General features: G+C 37.6%; 1 protein-coding gene across 4 annotated transcripts in view; it reads right to left on the bottom strand.

The window, feature by feature from the left end:
• LRRFIP2 (LRR binding FLII interacting protein 2) overlaps positions 1-19672 on the bottom strand; it is a 118526-nt gene that overhangs the window by 87159 nt on the left and 11695 nt on the right. For 3 of the 4 annotated variants that reach the window (XM_027088298.1, XM_027088294.1, XM_027088297.1), the window contains exon 3: positions 10547-10689. In XM_027088298.1, the coding sequence (XP_026944099.1) occupies positions 10547-10636 (90 nt within the window). In that variant the 5' untranslated portion in view covers positions 10637-10689. Of the gene's footprint in view, positions 1-10546; positions 10690-19672 lie in introns of those variants that run through there. The other variant, XM_027088296.1, reaches the window with a different exon arrangement.

The raw sequence follows: 19672 nt of genomic DNA, 5'->3' as shown, positions 1-19672 counted from the left end.
TTGGAACTATTCTGGGGGGGGCTGAATATTCTGGGGGGAAACAAAGTTATATCCACTTAAAAAAAATAGTTTGAATCCATCATCCTAAGAGTCAAAGGCAAGAGAGTTCATTATAAAGCTACATGGCAATATAAATATAAAATATATGTATATACACATAAAACACAAATGTAAAGTTATATAAAATATACATATAAAACATATATGGACGTGTCCATATATAAAGAGACACACACCCTCTGTGCTATGATGTGAACTCCACCCTCCCTAGGGACCTTGCCTCAACTATCTGATCTCTCTCCTCTGTCTACACTCTCTTCCTCTACTGGTTTGTTCTTTCTCATCATAAGTAGGTTCAAAGTCTGTCTTATCTTTAAACAAACAAACAAACAAACAGTCCCATCCTGGTTCAGTTCTGCCTCGTCTTCTCTTTACAGCCAACTTTTTCTAGCACCTCCCTCCTCACTCCCCACTCCCTTCAAATGACTGCTTTCTGGCTTCTGCCCAAATCATTTCAGTGAAATTGCTCATGCCAAAGTCACTTATGACCTCTGACTACCAAACCCAATAGAATTTTTCTCTTCTTATCTCACTTGTCCTTTCTGGCTTCCCATATCACTGCCACGCAACTTCTGGAAACTCTCCTCTCTTGGCTTTCTGCAATACTAGTCTCTCCTGGTTTTCCTCTTGACTCTCTGACCTCTCTTCCTCAGAATCCTTCATGGGCTCATTTTTCTCTGCTAGCTCCTTAAACTTTAATATAGCCAAAGCTTCCAGGCTTCATCTCACTCTCTTCACTCTATGTTCCCTCCCTGGTTGATACTGAGAGTCTGCAAAGCTTTGTGTCCAACCCAGACTTTTCTGTCACAGTCCTGATCCAACTGGCTATTAAACACTGGGGCTGTCCCACTGGAACCTCGGATTTGCTATATCACAAATGGAATTTATAATCTTTCCCTTAAAGTTCCTCTTCCTCTTTATGTCCCCATCAGCTGTCCCATTACCCAGAACTGAAATGAAGGATCCCCGTAAGGCTCCTTCCTCCCTCGTTTATATCCCCCCGTCCATACCCTGTCACTAAATCTCAGCTATAGTTCTCATCAAGATTCTCTCTCTCTACTATTTCTTCAGTCCAAACTTCCCTCTCCATTCCCACTATCACTGCCTTAATTCAGGCTCTCATCAACTGTCACCAAGATGACAACAAAGCTTCTTAACTAGTTTTCTCCTTACCAGTCACTCTTTACATGGTGGCTAAATCTGAAGAAGGTTTTACCCTTCAAGGGCTCCCCCACAGATGCCGAAATCACATGTGAACTCCTTAGCACACAAATCCCTTCCTGATCGGCCCCTCTGGTCTCTCCAGCGTCATCTCCCATTCCCCCCACCATCTCTCCAGCCAAACTGAGCTGTTATTCTAGCAGCTTCCCACATGTTCTAGTTGTTTCACACCCCTGTGCCTGAGAACACTTAGAAAGTGACACACACAAACCCATAAAACAATACTGTTTATAGTGATATGTATTAGAACCTTTAGAACAGGAACAGAAAGGATACCTCATGATTTTATTATAGTGGTTCCCTGTTGGGGTGGGGAAAGGGAAAATAGGCCTGGGGGTAAAATAAAGGGCCCTAAACTTGGTTTATAATGTCTTCTCCCTTCCTTCTGATCTTTATAAGAAAAGGTCTGCAATAACTGTCCCAAAATGTTAGCATCATTTAATGTAGACTCATGGGTACTGACATTATCATCAAAACCTTTCTGCATTTAACATTTTTCAAAAAGAATAGAACATAACACACACTCAAATGCCTTTAAAGGAAGGGAAACCTCTAGCTTTTAAACTTTTGTCCTGCTGTGATCATGTGACAGTTTTAAAGGGAGGCAAATTAAAATTTCATGATTTGACAGAAATGCACTGAACTGAGCCAAACATGGAATTGCCAGCCTGCATGTATATCCATAATATAAAATCCATGCAACTGGCATAAGGAAGAAAAATAAGGTATAATTTGGACCTTTACAGACCACACTTTAATATCAAGAAATTTGAAATACAAAATTCTAGAAAGTGAAACATTTAAGGCAAATGACTAATTCAGGTAGCTAAAGACTCAAGAGTTTACTGTGTTTAATTTTGTTTATTCTTCCGTGACATTCATGCCAAAAGAACACTGGAAGACAAATTAAGAGACATAATATTTATTGTGTTGCTATGGTTTCCAAATTAACAAATAAAAATCATTACTCAATTTCCTAGCAACTTCCCTTTAGTAGAAAATCTTAGGTACCATTTTTCTTAATTAGATTTTTTTTAACGATTATTCTTTTTTTTTTAAAGAGGTGCATTTCTTTTTTTTTTTTTTTTTTTTTTTGCAGTACGCGGGCCTCTCACTGTTGTGGACTCTCCCGTTGCAGAGCACAGGCTCCGGACGCGCAGGCTCAGTGGCCATGGCTCACGGGCCCAGCCGCTCCGCAGCATGTGGGATCTTCCCAGACCAGGGCTCGAACCCATGTCCCCTGCATTGGCAGGTGGATTCTTAACCACTGCACCACCAGGGAAATCCCTTTAATTAGATCTTACAATATAATTGTGTTTAACCGTTTTTTTAAAGCTTTTGGTAGTTGAAAACCAACTATATAAATTTTTCTGAGCATAAACACCAATATGTATTAGATAAAATCTAGGGATTTTAACCCATTTTCTTCTGATGTCAAACAACTATATCTTCCTTTTATTTAGAAAACTTCTGACAGCAAAATATTCTTTTGGAATGAGAGAAGGAATTTAATATTACAGACTTTATTACTGAGGTTTGACTACAATCTAGTAAATAGATAGCCCAGGAAGACTGAAACTCTGGCTCAGCAATGACGCATCTAACCGAAGGGGAAATGTGACCCACAGTTGTGGTAGAGATACTCTGTGTGTGTGCTGGGGGTGGCGGTGGGGCTGCTAGTAGCGTCCTTACATTTAGGATAAGGGTACTGCGCTATCTGAATTTTTTCTCCAAATACCTGTAACTCATGGGAATGGTGAAGATTGTGACAATGAACTTTACACCAAGTATTTTTTAGTCACGCTGACACAAAACTAAGTAATAGGGCTCAATAATCCTCCCTTAATTCTGGTTAGAGGGATAGATCAAGGAACAGTGAGATACCGAGAGTAACGCTGGCCATCACAGAGCCCTGGATTTGCGGGGGCGGGGGGGGGGGGGCGGGAGGGAGTGCCCAACCACATCGCCTACCCTCCTTCGCCTCAGTTCCAGTGGGTTTTGGGGAAAAAACAGAGAGGTCTGCACTTGACAGGAATTGGCTGCATTCATGTACTAATGCCACTGGAAAGATTCCTAAATGACTAAAAACGACAACTTAGGTCTGCTCTTTCAAAGAATTTGTCTACTAAAAACAGTAAGTACAAAGGGGGAGAATTTTTAAAGAAAACTTTTAACTGGACAGAAATGGAAAGAAAAACATTCATTTTTCATAACCCTGAAAAATTAACTCATATTTCATAATCTTTTATAAATTTTTGTGTACCACCATTGAGTGTATTAAAGGCATTTGAAAGGTATTTTAAATAAGAGTAATTCTGCCTCCTGTGCAGTTAATTTTTCAGACAAATCCAATTTGCAAAGAACAACCTGAACCAAACACAAAAGGGTGATCAAAAAAGTGCCAAAATTAAGAAAGACTTAAGACATGACCTTGAAATCACAGAGTTCTTTAGGGCTCAGCCTGAGGAGTGATTATCCTCAACTCTACACTTTCTCCCTAGACAATCTCATCCACAACTCATGATTTCAATTACTTCCTACATGCGCACAAGTCTCAAATATGTATGTATAGCCCAGATTTCTCCTTTGACCTCTTGATCCAAATCCCCAAACTGCTTCTTCAAAATCTCCACTTAGATGCCTCACAGGCACGTTAAATACCACACGTCCTAACATAAATTCATGGTCTTCCCTCTCCAAACCTCCTCCTCGCACTAACGTTGCCTACCACCCCGAGGATGCACGACCCCAAACCTCCCCTCTCTGCCACCTAAGCACTGCCACTCGCTGAGCACCTCCTTCTACCTCTGCACTCCAACCGCCTCTCCCCATCCCTACTGTCATCACTCTAGGCCAGGCCACCAATGCCTCTGCAAGTCTCATGACTCATCTCTCCGCATCCACTAACGTCTCCTTGTGATATCATCTCCAACCCGCAGAAAAGTCATCCTCTGAAGGCACAAATCTGTTCACGTCATACCCCTACACAAAACCCTTCAATGTTTTTTCCTTTGCTCTTAGGACACAGACCAAAATCTTATATCAGGGTTCTCACCCTCAGCCCTACTGACATTTGCTGTGGGGACTGTCCTGTGCACTGTAGCATTTTTAGCAACATCCCTGGCCTCTCCCCACACATGCCACTAGCGTGCCCCTCCCCCTGTTACGACAGGCAAAAATATCTTCATACACTGCCAACTGCCCTCAGCTAGACAAAATCACTCTCAGTTGAGAACCACCGGCCTGTGTGACCTGGCTCCTGCCTACCTCTCTGGCTACTCTCCTCCTTGCTGTACGTGTCAGAGTTAACAGTGATATCACGGGAGGCAAATATTAAGAGTGTAGGAGCCAAAGTGCACATTTCAGCCCGACCCTTTTCTAGCTATGTGGCCTTGCGCAAGTTACCTCATTTCTCCATGCCTTGGATTCATCACGGATAAAATGAGAATAGTAGACCGCCCCACAGAGTTATCAAGAGGATTAAATCTGTTTAAAGAACTTAGAATAGTGCCTGGTACATAGTAAAAGCTCAGCAAATGTTAGCTGTGCTGTTGTTACTCCTTGAATTCTCCACACTCTTTCAGCCTCCAAGCTTGTCACACATTCTTCCCTCTGACTGTAAAGCTCCTCCCTGCATCTGACAACTGCTTCCCCTAAATCACTGCATTCCTCCTTCAAAACTCAATTGAAAAGGCGCTTCCTCAGGGAAGCCTTCCCAAAGCCCCCAAAATGTCAAGTCCCCCATCACACACTCTTTAATGAAATCATTTACTGTTCACTCAAAGCATTTAGCACAGTTGTAAATAAATATATTATTACATTTGCTCAATTCTAAGAATGCCACTGGTTGTGATATACACTGACAATCACAGCTTTCAAGACAGAAATTACAATATTAAATGTAGACATTAAATTTGAAGAAAAAAAAGAAGCTGAAAATCAAAGAACAGGTCCATTATGTAATGATTTTTTAGCGTCAATTTTCCCCTCTAGAACTTAAGCTCCAAAAAGGGAAATGACCATGTTAGACCTGTCCATTCCCTGTCCTCCTTACCTAACACAGCATCTACAGAGAGTAAATGCTCAATAAACATTTACTAAATGAATGACATTCAAAATTCACGTTTAAAAAAGGAACCCACTTTATTCTTTTCTTTTAATCTTTTTTTAAAGTTTTTAAATTTTTTTTCTTTGTTTTTTTGGCTGCTTTGGGTCTTAGTTGCAGCACACGATATCTTCATAGAGGTATGCGGGATCTTTTCCCTGTGGTGCGCGGGCTTCTCTCTAGTTGTGGAGTTCGGGTTTCCTCTCTCTAGCTGTGGCACACAGGCTCCAAGGCACATGGGCTCTGTAGTTTGTGGCATGCAGGCTCTCTAGTTGAGGCGTGTGGGCTTAGTTGCACCGCAGCATGTGGGATCTTAGTTCCTCCACCAGGGATCAAACCCATGTCCCCTGCATTGGAAGGCAGATTCCTTACCACTGGACCACCGGGGAAGCCCCCAAAACTACTTTATTCTTAAATGAAAGATGGTATTACCCATAATTATTATTGATTATGGTAATTCTTTGCATTTTAAAAAACTGCTATCCTTGCCAAGAGTTTTTTATCCTTAGTTCGACATGGCCTAAAAATGAATACTCAAATAAAATAGCTAAATAACTATGAGAAAATCATTAGCTCTATCAAGCTATTACGATTATTATTCCATAAAACAATAACACTGGACAGTATCTCTTTTATTTATTTATTTTTTTACGGTACGCAGGCCTCTCACTGTTGTGGCCTCTCCCGTTGCGGAGCACAGGATCCGGACGTGCAGGCTCAGTGGCCATGGCTCACGGGCCCAGCCACTCCGCGGCATGTGGGATCTTCCCAGACCAGGGCACGAACCCGTGTCCCCTGCACCGGCAGGCGGACTCTCAACCACTGCGCCACCAGGGAAGCCCTCTGGACAGTATCTTTTAAACTAAGCACAATTCTTCCCTTTGTATCCTTCTCAGGCTGCTAATCTATAATCAAAACCACAAACTTCTGGTTCTCACTACTCATCATTCCAGATGCCTGGAATTTACCTCTTTAAGCAGCAAAATAATAAAATCCAACCAAGGGTCCATCAATAGATAAATGGATAAACAAAGTGTAATATATACATACAATGGTACATCATTCAGCTATAAAAGAAGGAATTAAGTTATTTACAAGGAAAAAAAAAAGAAGAATGAAGTTCTGACACATGCTACAACACGGATGAATCTTGAAGACATTATGCTAAGTGAAAAAAACCAGACACAAAAAGGACAAATATTGTATAATTCCAGTTATATGAAGTATCTAGAATTAGACAAATTCATAGGGACATAAAGTAGATTAGAGGTTACCAGGGGCTAAAAGAGGGGGCAATGGAGTTACTACTTAATGGTTACAGAATTTCTGTCTGGGGTGACGAAAGATTTTTGAAATAGACAGTGGTGCTGGTTATAAAACATTGTTAATGTAATTAATGCCAATGAATTGTAGACTTAAAAATGGTTAAAATGGCAAATTTTCTTATATATATTTTAACCACAAATTAAAAGTGAATCATGTAAAAACCATTGAATGGTATGCTTCAAATGAGTGAACTATATGTTATGTGAATTATATCTCAGTAAAGTTATTTTAAAAAATGAAATCCAAGTTCTAGCAGCTACAAATGTTAAACAGCCATAGTTTCTTTTTCTTCCTTATTATTACAAGTAGGTTTGCACACCAAATATGTATACACGTAAATTCTGCTCAACCTAAAAGTCTCCAAACATTCCACTTACTAGACCCTAACTCTTATAAAAGACGATCGGTTTCTATGCCTGTCATTGATTCTTTAGATTCAAGAGAGTTGTGTGTTATGAGTATGAATTTTCTTTGGGTCCAGAACCTCAAAAGAGATCACAGAATTTTAGAACTGCAAGGGCTTTCAAATCATCAGCTTCAAAAATAAGCAACGTTCTGATGACTTCCATTTGAAGAGATGTGCAGAAAACATGTTTTCTTCATAATTTCAGCTCTACAACAAGGAAAGGAGGAATATTCCAGGCTTCAGTGAGGCCATAGTAAGACTGCTTGCAAACCCTCCAAGAAGCTTCTACTTCTCACAGGAACACTCTTCATAACACTCACCAAACTGACTGTGGTAAGGTGGCATAACTGCCTTTCATCCATCCCTATCTTTCTCCTTTTGCAAGGCTAGCTGCCTAAGGGTCTCCATTTGATACACTCTGTGCTTTCGGGTAATTTTCACTGAAAGTCAACTCTCCAACTGCATTTCCCCCAAACCTGTGGGACAATCAAAGTCAAACAAGCGAGAAAGGTAAGCATCCAGATTGGCCTTCTGATACCCTAGAGAACCTGCTGCTGACCTCCTCCAACACCTGCTCTTATGATGTCTTCACAGAGTTGTGACACACATGCTCACCCAGCAAAGCAGCAACATGCCTATTACAGACACGGTGGGAGTTCTAGATCCATCCACATTCCTGCCTTCATGGAGCAATCTTCAAACATTTCAACAGCTTTTAAAAATGCAAACAGGTTTTACAAGATAAGAAGAATTCTGGAGATGGATGGTGATGATGGTTGCACAACAATGTGACTGTACTTAAGTCCACAGAACTGTACACTTAAAAATGGCTAAAGTGGTAAATTTTATGAGTATTTTACAACAATTTTTAAAGTGCACTCGGTTCCACATTTTAGCATGCAAATTATCCAGTTTGCAGAACATATTCATGCCTTTTGTTTCTTTTGCTCTTCATTCCCTCTAGTTGCCTCATTTGGGGCCAACTGAGAAGCATGGATACTTTAGCAGACGGTAAGCAGGAGGAAAAAGAGGCTACTTTTCTTTATTTACGGTATACCTTGTCTACCTCAAAAAACAATTTGAAGTGAGGAAAAGACAAATTAAACTCTTAGATTTAACTTAAAAAAAAAGAAAGATTAAGCTATTTGTCCTTTTTAATTGTTATGGGGGTTCTGTTAGTTTTTACTCCTAATTGTGTGTGTGTGTGTGTGTTTGTGTGTGTATTTAAATACAGATTTATAAGCTCAACCTCATAGATTCAGATTTAGCAAGTATGGGGTAACACCTGGGAATCTGTACATTGAAAAAGCAACCTGGGAGATTCAGATGATCAACCACGTTTTAGAACACCTATCTTAATAAATATATTTTTTGTAAAAGAAGAATATTTTACTTCTATTCTTACTTTCTATTTCAACTTATTAATAAGCAACAAAATAGCCTACTGGAAGCCTAACACTATGGTAAAGTTTACATGCACTATTTACTTTAATTGTCACAGCAGCCCTATAATACAGGAGGCCCATAGTATTCCCATTTTACAGATGAGGAAAATGAAGTCCAGAGTAGTTACTTAACAAGATTACTCAACCAGCAACTAGTACAGCCAGAATTCAAAGCCACGCTTATAACTCTCCAAAAGTCCAGCTCTTCTGGAAGTAGTATGATACAGAAAAATAAACAATGGCTTTAAAAGCTGAATGTGAGTCCCAGTTCTGATACCTTCCAGACATTAATCTCTCAGCTTCATTTGTTTCCTCATCTGTAAATAAGGCTAATAACAATGCCTATCCTACCTAACTCATAAGGTTATTTTGAGAATCAAGATGTGAAAGTGCTTTTAAAATCATGAAAAGCTACAGAAAAACAAAATATTAATGGAGGAGATGGAGAAGACTGAAAACAGCCCAGCACAGTGAGACTATGTGTTTGAATCCAAGCTCAGCTATTTCTTAGCTGTGTGACCTTAGGGAAGTTACTTATCTTTTCTATGCAATGATTTCTTCATCTGTAAAATGGAGAATATAATAGAACCCATTTCACAATTTTGTGGAGAGTAAATAAACTAATTCATTTAAACTGCTTAAATAGTATTTGTCACATAGTAAGCACTCCAGTGTTGGATGCTAGAATGCTACCCAGTTTTGTAAATGAAGCATCACATCCAAAAAAAGAGTTCAAGCACCCAGTGACGGTACAGAAAGAGCCTAAAACATACTGGCATTTTCCCCCCTTACCGAAATCTGGGTATGTAAATCCCTCCAATTTTGGAAGCAAACATTTTGAGTAGTTTCAATTTTCAACTAAAACTACGTGGCTTCCAAAATACTTCATTCGGGTAAATACTTAAGACCATTGTAAAGTGTCATCCACTACTTCATTTTAAAATATCTTTTACCTTTTTATCTAAAAATATCTCAGATTTTTTAAAAGTAATTTTGTTGAAGTATTATCACAGTTTTGTCATCAGTTTTTAGATAACTTTCCTCTGCTTCAAATATCCTCCTACAAAATTTGACTTCTAATTCAAAAGCTGAGTAGCTTATAAAAGGAAAAACGTAACAGTGAGCTGGATCCAAAAAAAGACTGTGTAATATGTCAAAAGGAAACAGCACTAGTCCTAAATGAGTTATTTACTAAGAATAACAAAGAGGAAGTGATGAGGGAATAATTCTCACCCAAAGAATACAATTTTAAAATGCTCTAAGCAATTCTTGTACCAGGTTAGTATATGGTCAGGTCTGCAGCTGCAGATAAGAGGCTGAAACAAAGTTGGCTCCTCACTAAGAAATCACAGCTGGGAGTTATCTTAAATTTTCAATATGCAACAGGAAATGCTGCCAGAGATTCGATAGGTGACACCCCTTTCCTTTTTTCTGAGTTGTCAACAAACCAAAACAAAAATGCTCCAGAAGCTCTATTACTAGCTAAAAGTTAGACATAAAAATTCCACTGCAATTATTCAAAAAACAGCTAAGACACTGAATCTGAGCAGACACCAAATAAGGATTATTTCTGTTAACATTTATACAGTGCTTCCTGGAATATATTAACTGTAGAGCCCAATGAGCATTTTTGTAATATAGTTATCATATCTTCAACATTCTAATTACCTTAAGTTTCAATAATGAAGATTAATTATAAATTTCAAAACATCAGGACAAATACCTGGAAGTCAACTAATCCACAAAAATAAAATGAAAAATTAATTTTAAATGAGTTAAATAAATATTCAAGTAAAGAGACAGTAACTGTATTTTACTCTAATACAGTATTTTAGAGGGCATATTTAACATCTTATTTATAGTAAACATTCTGAAACTAGCTTAATGAATGAATGTCTGTATATATCTCCAACCCTCCACCCAGAATTTTTATAGCATTCTCATCTGTACAACTCAGTGTTGAGAGGGGTCTTCCAGACATACCTCTCTGGCAATGCTACTCAAAGCTTCATCTTCTGCAGAAAATCGGTCTTTCACAGGTGTCCTTTTCCTTCCAGAACCAGGAGTCCCCATCTTGTCTTCTTAATAGTCTTTTAACTGTGAAAAGTGACTTCACTGTTTTCAGCCTTGAAATAAAAAGAAACAATAATTTAGGATGCTTCTCTTTATGCACTTTTAATGCTCATTTACACTTTTAACAAAGAGAAATAATATTTATATATTTATGTATAAATTAAAGAAACTAGTCACCAAACACTTTGTCCTCCACTATCAATTTATTTCAATAAATTTTAGAATATTTAAATTTATACTAATTACTAAACCTCCTAACTCTTTTTACCATGCTAAACACAGAATGTATAACCATATTAGCCTCAGAAAACTGCAAAGAGCAGTAATTCTACTTAACAGGTTAAAGTTACTACAGCTATTTCTAAAATCTATTTCCATTTGAAAGTCAAAAACATTTCAGAAAAGTCATTCAGCCTAAAACTTTGAGAGCACATATTCAAGAAATTTTAATATAGAGCCTTAAAGCTACAAGGGTAAGTTGGCTTTTAATGTAATTCAAGAAACAATTCCACTTAAACCATTACCACATCAAAAAAAAAAACACAATAAAAAACAAATGAAGGTTTATTACTCTGCAATTAGCAATAACCAACACCCTCTATGCAACAAATTCTGAGTGCCTGCTATTGCCAGGTAGGTACTATGGGAGGTGCCAAAGATACTCTGATCAACAAAACAGTGATGACACAGGCCAACAACTAAGAATATATCTATGGGTCTATTTTTATTGTTATTATTATAAGATAGATGTATTTTTACAAAAGAGAGAAGAAAAATTCATCTGCCAGGATTAAATAACAAGGATGATAAAGACCATCTAAGCTTTCTAACACATGGTATATGAAATTAAAAATACTCCTGAGAGGGGCTTCCCTGGTGGCACAGTGGTTGAGAATCTGCCTGCCGATGCGGGGTACACGGGTTTGTGCTCCGGTCTGGGAAGATCCCACATGCTGCGGAGCGGCTGGGCCCGTGAGCCATGGCCACTGAGCCTGCGCGTCCAGAGCCTGTGCTCCGCAACGGGAGAGGCCACAACAGTGAGAGGCCCGCGTACCGCAAAAAAAAAAAAAAAAAAATACTCCTGAGAATGCATCCCAATTTATACGACCTCCTTCTCATTTAGTGAAATATCCATTAACTTAATTTTTTTCCCTAGTTTTATCAAAATAGACTGGCGAAATTTCATTATACAGTGAGTCACAAAGAAAATCTCAAGTTTATCCTAATAGTATGAACTATATGAAAAGTACAAGTGACTTTAATGTATTGTAATTTACTTGATTCAAGCAAAATAAAACAGAACCACTTCATTCTTCCAAAAAAGTTCTCTCCAATGAAAATTCAGGCCATTCCCATCTTAGCTGACACCATTTTTATTCCCACATAGCTGACTTGTATATCTGTCAATCAGAATGAAGACTGAAGACAGTTTATTATTCTGCCATAGAAAATATATCTGATACAAGAAAAGGATTCATTTAAGTGGAAATGGAAGAAAAAAAAGAATGTATATGTGAAAGCAGCAGCGGATAACTTCTAGCCAGAAATCAAGACAATTTCTGGAAAGCACAGAGGAGTTTTTTCAGAAGTCTCCCATCATCCTCATCGTCAGCATCATTTTAAAAATCTTTCACTTATTTAATAGTAATGCTCTACAAATATTAGTCATCCACTGAGAAAAATGCAGCATGCAACACAAAGTTCCTTTTCAGACTGGAGTGACAATTTAGCTGATGTGCTGTGATATCATCCAGTATTTGTCCTTCAGCCAACTTTCCAAGGACTCACTAAAAGACATTTCACAGAAGCAGGCATTTCACAAAAACAGCCATTTTCTAATTCCAGACACACAAAAATAATTACAGAAGAAAGATTTGGCTGGAAGTGTAGCAAAAGCTTAATAGCAGTTTTGTTACGAGGACGAGATTATGGACGCATTTTTTTCTTCTTGATTCTTTAAAATTTCAATAGCATTTTAAAGAAAAAGGAAAAAAGAGATGCATTTAAAAATAAAAACATTCATATCAAAGAATAAACTGGCCCCAAAGTGGATCACACCCAAATTAGGCTCAATATACTACACAGCTGAGACATGCAATCTGAAGCCACTGCTGGTGGTGCTCTTTTGAATGTAGGATTTCTTTCTCCTCTTTCCCTGTAATCCAATTTCCATCTTTCTCAACCAACACTGTCTTAGACCTTAGAGCTGCCAGGATATTCCTAGCACGCAGATTTATATAAAGAATTATCTTTTCTTAAAAATGCCTAAAAAACAAAACTGTTTCAACAAGCTCCAGGCTAACCCACCCAGAGAGAAAGATAACAGTGAAAGGGACAGAGGCACAGGCTAATGAGCAGGAAATGGGAACTTCCCTGTCTTCCTTATCCTTCCTGTCCTACCTACAAGGGTACCCAGGTGTTTACGTGCATGACTGGCCAGGTCCTGTCACCTTTTTCATTTGCACATGAGGCAGATCGACCATTACCTATTTCAAAAAACAATCCAGTGCTTTTGAAAAAAATTATATTATTTGTATTCTGTAAGCAGACACACTTACTAATACCAGAAAAATCTGGTTTTCAGCTCCTATGCAACTATCTTCTAACAACTCCAGAACATTCTACACCAGCGACGGAGGAAACCTTAAAAGAAATAAGATTTCTGGCACAGTCGATAGAAAACTACTTTTCAACAAAATACCAAAATTAAAGGTACAGACTCAAAGGTGACCTCGAATAAATTAGTTCCGGTTTCTGATTCTAAAGGACTTCCAGTAAGTTTCTATTCCAAGGAGGTTTTCTCAAGAACACTTTTCATCGGGAGCCATGTTAATTTCTCCCAGCTCTTCCTTAGTGCTATCAACTAAACCAAGAGCTAAACCTTTACATTCACTGACAAGAACAAAACTGACTGGTTTTTGTTAAGTCCTTTACCCAACATCAAGCTGATTTTCTCCAGATGGTTTTGTCATTAAGTATTTGTCTACCTAAAGGAAAGAAAGGATGTTGTGGAATATAAACCTTCCAAAACAGGTATATCAATTAGGCTTTCTCTTCTCCAATAAGCTTCTCATGTAATACATTTCTGAAAAATAGGCATTTTGCCACATTAAGTGGCATTTCAATCATGATATTGTTCACTCTCGTGAGAACAGAATATCAGTGTGCCATACTCTAAACATAGCACACTTAGATAGTTCTGTCTGGATCCTGATGGCTGCGGTTGCCTTATATCTAAATATTTCATCATAGAGAATTCAAAATATTGGCATAAGTCTTCGCGTCAGCATTGGTATTACAGTTGACCCTAGTTTGTACAATAAGACTTTTGTTAGTTATTCATAAGCAAATCCAAGGATCCAGAATAGCACCTGAACTAAAGAATTAGTGTGATTGTAGTTGTTGCCGTTGGACAAGATTTAAAGTGAGAGGATCTGAGTTCAATTGGTTGTATGACCAACTGCTGCTTTGTCCTTCCCACTGCCTATGCCTTGCTGTCTTCATCCAGAGAGCAGAAATAACAACTGTCCCAACTACCTAACACGGCTAATGTGAGGCTCAAATGAGTTAAGATAAATGCAAGCACTTAAAAGACCACAAAGCACTCCAGAAATGTTCAAAGGGTCTTGAATTAACTAGCTCTTTTACATATTTAGCTTATGGAGCTGACAAAAGGGCCATCCTAGCCTTTCTTTAAAATTTCATATTTTTAACTAAATAAAAGTATCCTCAAGTTATTTATTCCAGCATGCATCATGTGATATCATTGGCCATACTAAGAATTCTTGGTGAAGCATGGAACAATATGGAAAAAATAAAAACACTTTTAACTATAATCATTATACTGTAGCACATTTACATAATAAAAACAAAAATAAGAAGAAAGTTTTAAGGTACTCTGTGGTATTCATAGTCTTTTCTGGAAAATCCAAATGAATACACAAGTTTTGCTAGTATGGCCTCATAATGCTCTTAGTTAGCGTTAGTCCTCTTATTAGAATACAATTGACTTAGAAGGAAAGACAGAGGTCATTAAATGGTACACTTAAGATCTGTGCACATCATTCTATATAAATTCCACCTCAAAAGAAAAAGTCCTCTAAACAAATACTGAACTCTAGTCAATGATGCACATGTTGAAATATTTAGGGTTGAAGTGTACTTATAACTGCTACTTATTTTGAAATGCATACAAAACCAAAAAAAGATAGAATAATGGATAGATAGAAGAATGGATAAAGGAATATATAGGTGACAAAGTATAATAAAATATTAATAGTAGAACCTAGGTGGTAGGTACGTGAGTGTTCACAGACCTCTGTCAACCTTTTTTTTTTTTTTTTTGGCCATGCTGTGAGGCTTGCAAGATCTTAGTTCCCGGACCAGGATCGAACCTGGACCCCTGCAGTAAAAGTGCAGATTCCTAACCCACTGGACGGCAAGGGAGTTCCCTTAACTTCTTTGTATGTTTGAAATTTTCTATAATAAAGTATTAGGAAAAAAGTAACCAGTGAGAGCTTCCCTGGTGGTGCAGTGGTTATGAATCTGCCTGCCAATGCAGGGGACACGGAATCAAGCCTGGGTCCGGGAAGATCCTACATGCCACAGAGCAACTAAGCCCGTGTGCCACAACTACTGAGCCTGCGCTCTAGAGAGCCTGCGAGCCACAACAACTGAGCCTGCATGCTGCAACTACTGAAGCCCGCGTGCCTGGAGCCCGTGCTCCACAACAAGAGAAGCCATCGCAATGAGACGCCCGCACACCGCAACTGGAGAAAGCCTGCGCACAGCAACGAAAGCCCAACACAGCCAAAAATAAAAACAAATAAATAAATAAATTTATAAAAAAAAGAAGTAACCGGTGAGAAACGTAGATGACTAAATGAACAATAGGCCTGGGAACTGGGAATTGCAATTAAAAAATCTTGATTTGAAACAAAAATGGAAGGCAGAGGTAACCAGAGGATAGAAGAATACGAATAGCTATGTATACCTTAGAAAGATTAGGAAAAGGAGAGAACAGGAATTCCTGGACTGAAAGAAGAAAATGGAGGAGGGGGAAGGGCAAAGGGTTGGGTGGGGAGAAAGGAAAAAAGGAAAAAGAAAGGAAGGACGGGAGGGAGGAAAAGGGAGGTAGGGATTATAATTAAAAATACCAATTCTGCAAATATCTAGATGAGACCATTACACAAAATGAATAAATCATTACCAGGACCTACAAAATCGACCAAAAAAAAAAAAACGTCTAGAACTTGAGGCAAAGTAAAAAATAAAAAATATATATATGAGGCAAAAAATACATGAGTCAACACTGGACGGCCTGGCAGAACAAGGAAAGGTAGATGCTAAGCACAAACTAAATCTTAGGAAAGTATCAGAACCTATAATGGTTAATTTAAACTCATCTTTTATAAAATATAATGCCTGTAAAGGGTCGAAGCGAACTCGTATAATCACATCTCCTACTTCCACATTCAGAAGTCCTAAGAATTACCAAAAATGTTTTTTAAAGTTTCATATTTTGAATACATAGTATTCTCATATACACAACACAACTGACAATCTTTCCAATTCTTCTTTTCATAAGATGACATGCCAGTGATGCACTTCCTTCCTTGCCAACAATGTTATTCAATAAATGAACTCTAATGGGCTGTATGTTCAACATGATTTATAATACTACTTCATCAACTGTGCAGAACCTAAATTAGGAAGATGTCTCTTACCAACAACTGCATTCTCAGTTTGCCCTACGAAGTAAACCATGTTCTAGTACCACTCAAATGGCCTCCTTTCCCTACGCCTTTTAAAGTATCTCAGAAATACACGGTCGTATGTTCAGAGAATGAAAGGAAGGGAGAGAGAAAATTACATATTGTTGAAGATAGGTCACACTTAAAAGTGTGAAATAAAGCAGAAAACAAGAAAACAGCAGAAGTACTAGGGTTAACAGCAGCTCAGGTGACGAAAACAAAGATAAAACTAAAAACGAGGGAGAAATATGAAAGCACGCAATAAGGATATGATTTTTTAATGTAATTAATATGGAGATTGTAAAATTAGGAAATTTTAATAAAATAAATCATATACCTTTAATTTTTCCCTTTTCAACAAATATCTACTGAGAATTTGCAAGGTACTATGTCCATACTAATCACTGCCTTATAAGTAGGCAAAAGACTACAGTGGGAAAATTAAAATGGTAAAGAGGTCAGAGAATGTACTTATACTATTTCTGCATATCCTTTCTTAATAGTGTTCTCTGAAGCACAAAAGTTTTTACTTTGAGGAAGTCAAGTCACCTAATTTTTTTTTCTTTTGTTGTAAGGCCTTGGTGGTGCATCGCTAAGAAAGCACTGCCTACCCCAAGGTGACAAAGATTTACTCCTGTGTTTTCTTCTAAGAGTTTTACAGTTTTAGGTTTTATATGATCCATTCTGAGTTAGCTTTTTATATGCTGTGATGCAGGGATCCAACTTCATTCTTTTGCATGTGGATATCTACTTTTCCAAGTACCATTTGTTAAAAAGACAATTTTTTTCTCTCATTGAATTGTCTTGGCACCCTTGTTAAAAATCAACTGACCATAAAAGTAAGGGTTTATTTCTAGACCCTCAATTCCATTCCATTGATTGATATGTATATCTTTATGCCAGCATTACACTGTCTGGATTATTGTAGCTTTACAGTAAGTTTTAAAATTAGGAAGAATGAGCCCTCCAACTTTGTTGTTCTTCTTTAAGATTGTATTGCCTATTCTGGGTCCCTTATCTTTCCATACAAATTTTAAGATGGGCATGACTATTTCTGCACCAAAAACTGGTGCAGGGAAAAAAAAGGGGGTGGGGCAGCATGGATTTTGATAGGGATTATATTGAATCATAGATCAACTTGGGGAGTACTGCCATCTTAACAACATTAAGATTCCAAACCATGAACATGGGGTATCTTGCCATTTATTTAGATCTTCTTTAATTTCTTTCTACAATGTTTTGTGATTTTCAATGAACAAGTCTTGAACTTCTCTTATTAAATTTCTTCTCACATCACAAGGGTCGTTTTAAAGATCAAATGGATATAAACGTTTCTATAAGCTGTAAAATGCTTCAGAAACATAAGGTATAACTGACACCAAAAAAAAAAAAACCCCCACAAAAGATCCGAAATCAAAATAGCAAAAGAGGTGGCAAAGCAAAACTCAGAAGTAAATCCCCTGGCTAAAGTTAATTTTAGTTGAGCCACAGGTGGGTGGGTAGGTGGGTGGGAAACTACATTTTCAAACACAAATCTAATCCAACATCAGACCTACATACTTTGTGGGAAGGCACTTTTCACTATTTCCAATTAACTAGATATGTAGCAACATCTCTTACTGAACTGTACAGGGTGTGTTTTCTTTCTGAGGTATGTGGAATTATTACTGAAATACTTCTTCCATGAAAAGGAATGAAAATCAAAATATGATAGAAGCATGTAACTAACCTCTGCCACTAATAATAAAATAGAAGGGACCAGAATTAAATCCCAAAGGGGGAAAAAGAATTAGCCTTAGAACTTAGGTTCTCCTTCTGATTGGGAATGAATTCTACTGATGATACTCATAATAACTCTATTCTAATAGTAACAAAAATAAAACTTAGAACATAATACAACAAAAGAAAAAAATTACATGAATAAAGATAATCATTTTAATTTCTTTTTAATCTACAGTAAAACAAAACACTAAGCTGAAAATGACCCAAACTGACAACAGCTTTAAGTAAGGCCAGTCAACATGATGCAATAAACTGTGGCATTAGAAAACTCACGGGAAGCAAGCAAAGACAGGGACAAGTTTGCTATCATGCCTATAAGGTACAAAAAGATGACAAAATGGCATGTAAAGTTTGATTGAAAATATGTAAAATTTTGTACGTATGAATAATAAATGGCAAAGGCAATCATGTAAAAAAGAAAAAAAAAGAATTTTCTTTTTTCTTAAGCTTTATATACTGTTGATAATCACCTTACCAAAAACTGATTTAAGCTAAAAGCTACAATTCTGTGGCTATTTCATAGTATGAAAACTTGTAAGGATAACCAACTTTGACACTATATTAATAAGCTTTTAAGGGGGAAAGATTCATTTAGCCTCTCAGACCAACTGCAAAGTATGACTATAAAAATTTATGTTGGTCATCTCTGGTAAAACCATAATTTTCTAACAGATTTCACATCAACCAATACACTTATGGACATAATCAAATTCTAAGTAAATGAAAAACACATGGCTAATTTTAAAAAGAATGAACACCATTATATTAACCTTAAAAATGTAATAAATTTAATACTCTGACACAAATCAACAGGTCAAAGTTAGAACAAAGAAGCAACCATTAATGTCCTCTAAAGTCTTGGGGAAAACATCAATGTTTAAGTCCACACGTTTTTATTATCAGAGCAAAATTCTCGAAAATTTTTGGGTTTCCCTGAAGACCTGTATGATTCCTTCCACCATGTAGCTCACCCACTAGGGAAAAAAAATAGTGGTGACATGAGGTACTTTTATAGCAGAAAGGAAGATGCCAGCATTTTCCCTCTCTTGAGCTGCGTTGGTCAGGTTTGTGTAGCTTAAACCTGTCTTACATAGAAAGACAAAATAATGCCCTGAAATGGTAGGCAAGATACTGATTAGGCTCATAAAAGGAAGAAGTCAACAAGATACAATGCGATATAAGTACAATGTTCATGAGGGAATGATTAGAGAGCAGAGCTGACAGCACAGCTGTGACAGTAGGTAATGCAAGTGCTACTCCAATCTAAAGACACAGGCAATGAGGTCCACTCTAGACACATCACTTCTGCTCAGAAAAGACTCAATACCAACAGTTGGTGGCCCCTTTTTATAAAAATAAAGAGAAACTGACCCTCCCATACCTGTTCACCCACTACCTCCATCCCCCCAACACACACACACACACACACACACACACTCTCTCTCTCTCTCTCTCACACACACACACACACACACACACACACACACACACACACACACAC

Source organism: Aethalodelphis obliquidens, unplaced genomic scaffold (genome assembly GCF_003676395.1).
Source record: "Aethalodelphis obliquidens isolate GAN/ISIS:26980383/991018 unplaced genomic scaffold, ASM367639v1 scaffold62, whole genome shotgun sequence".
Lineage (NCBI taxonomy): Eukaryota > Metazoa > Chordata > Mammalia > Artiodactyla > Delphinidae > Aethalodelphis > Aethalodelphis obliquidens.
This window is presented reverse-complemented; position numbering and strand designations above follow the sequence as displayed.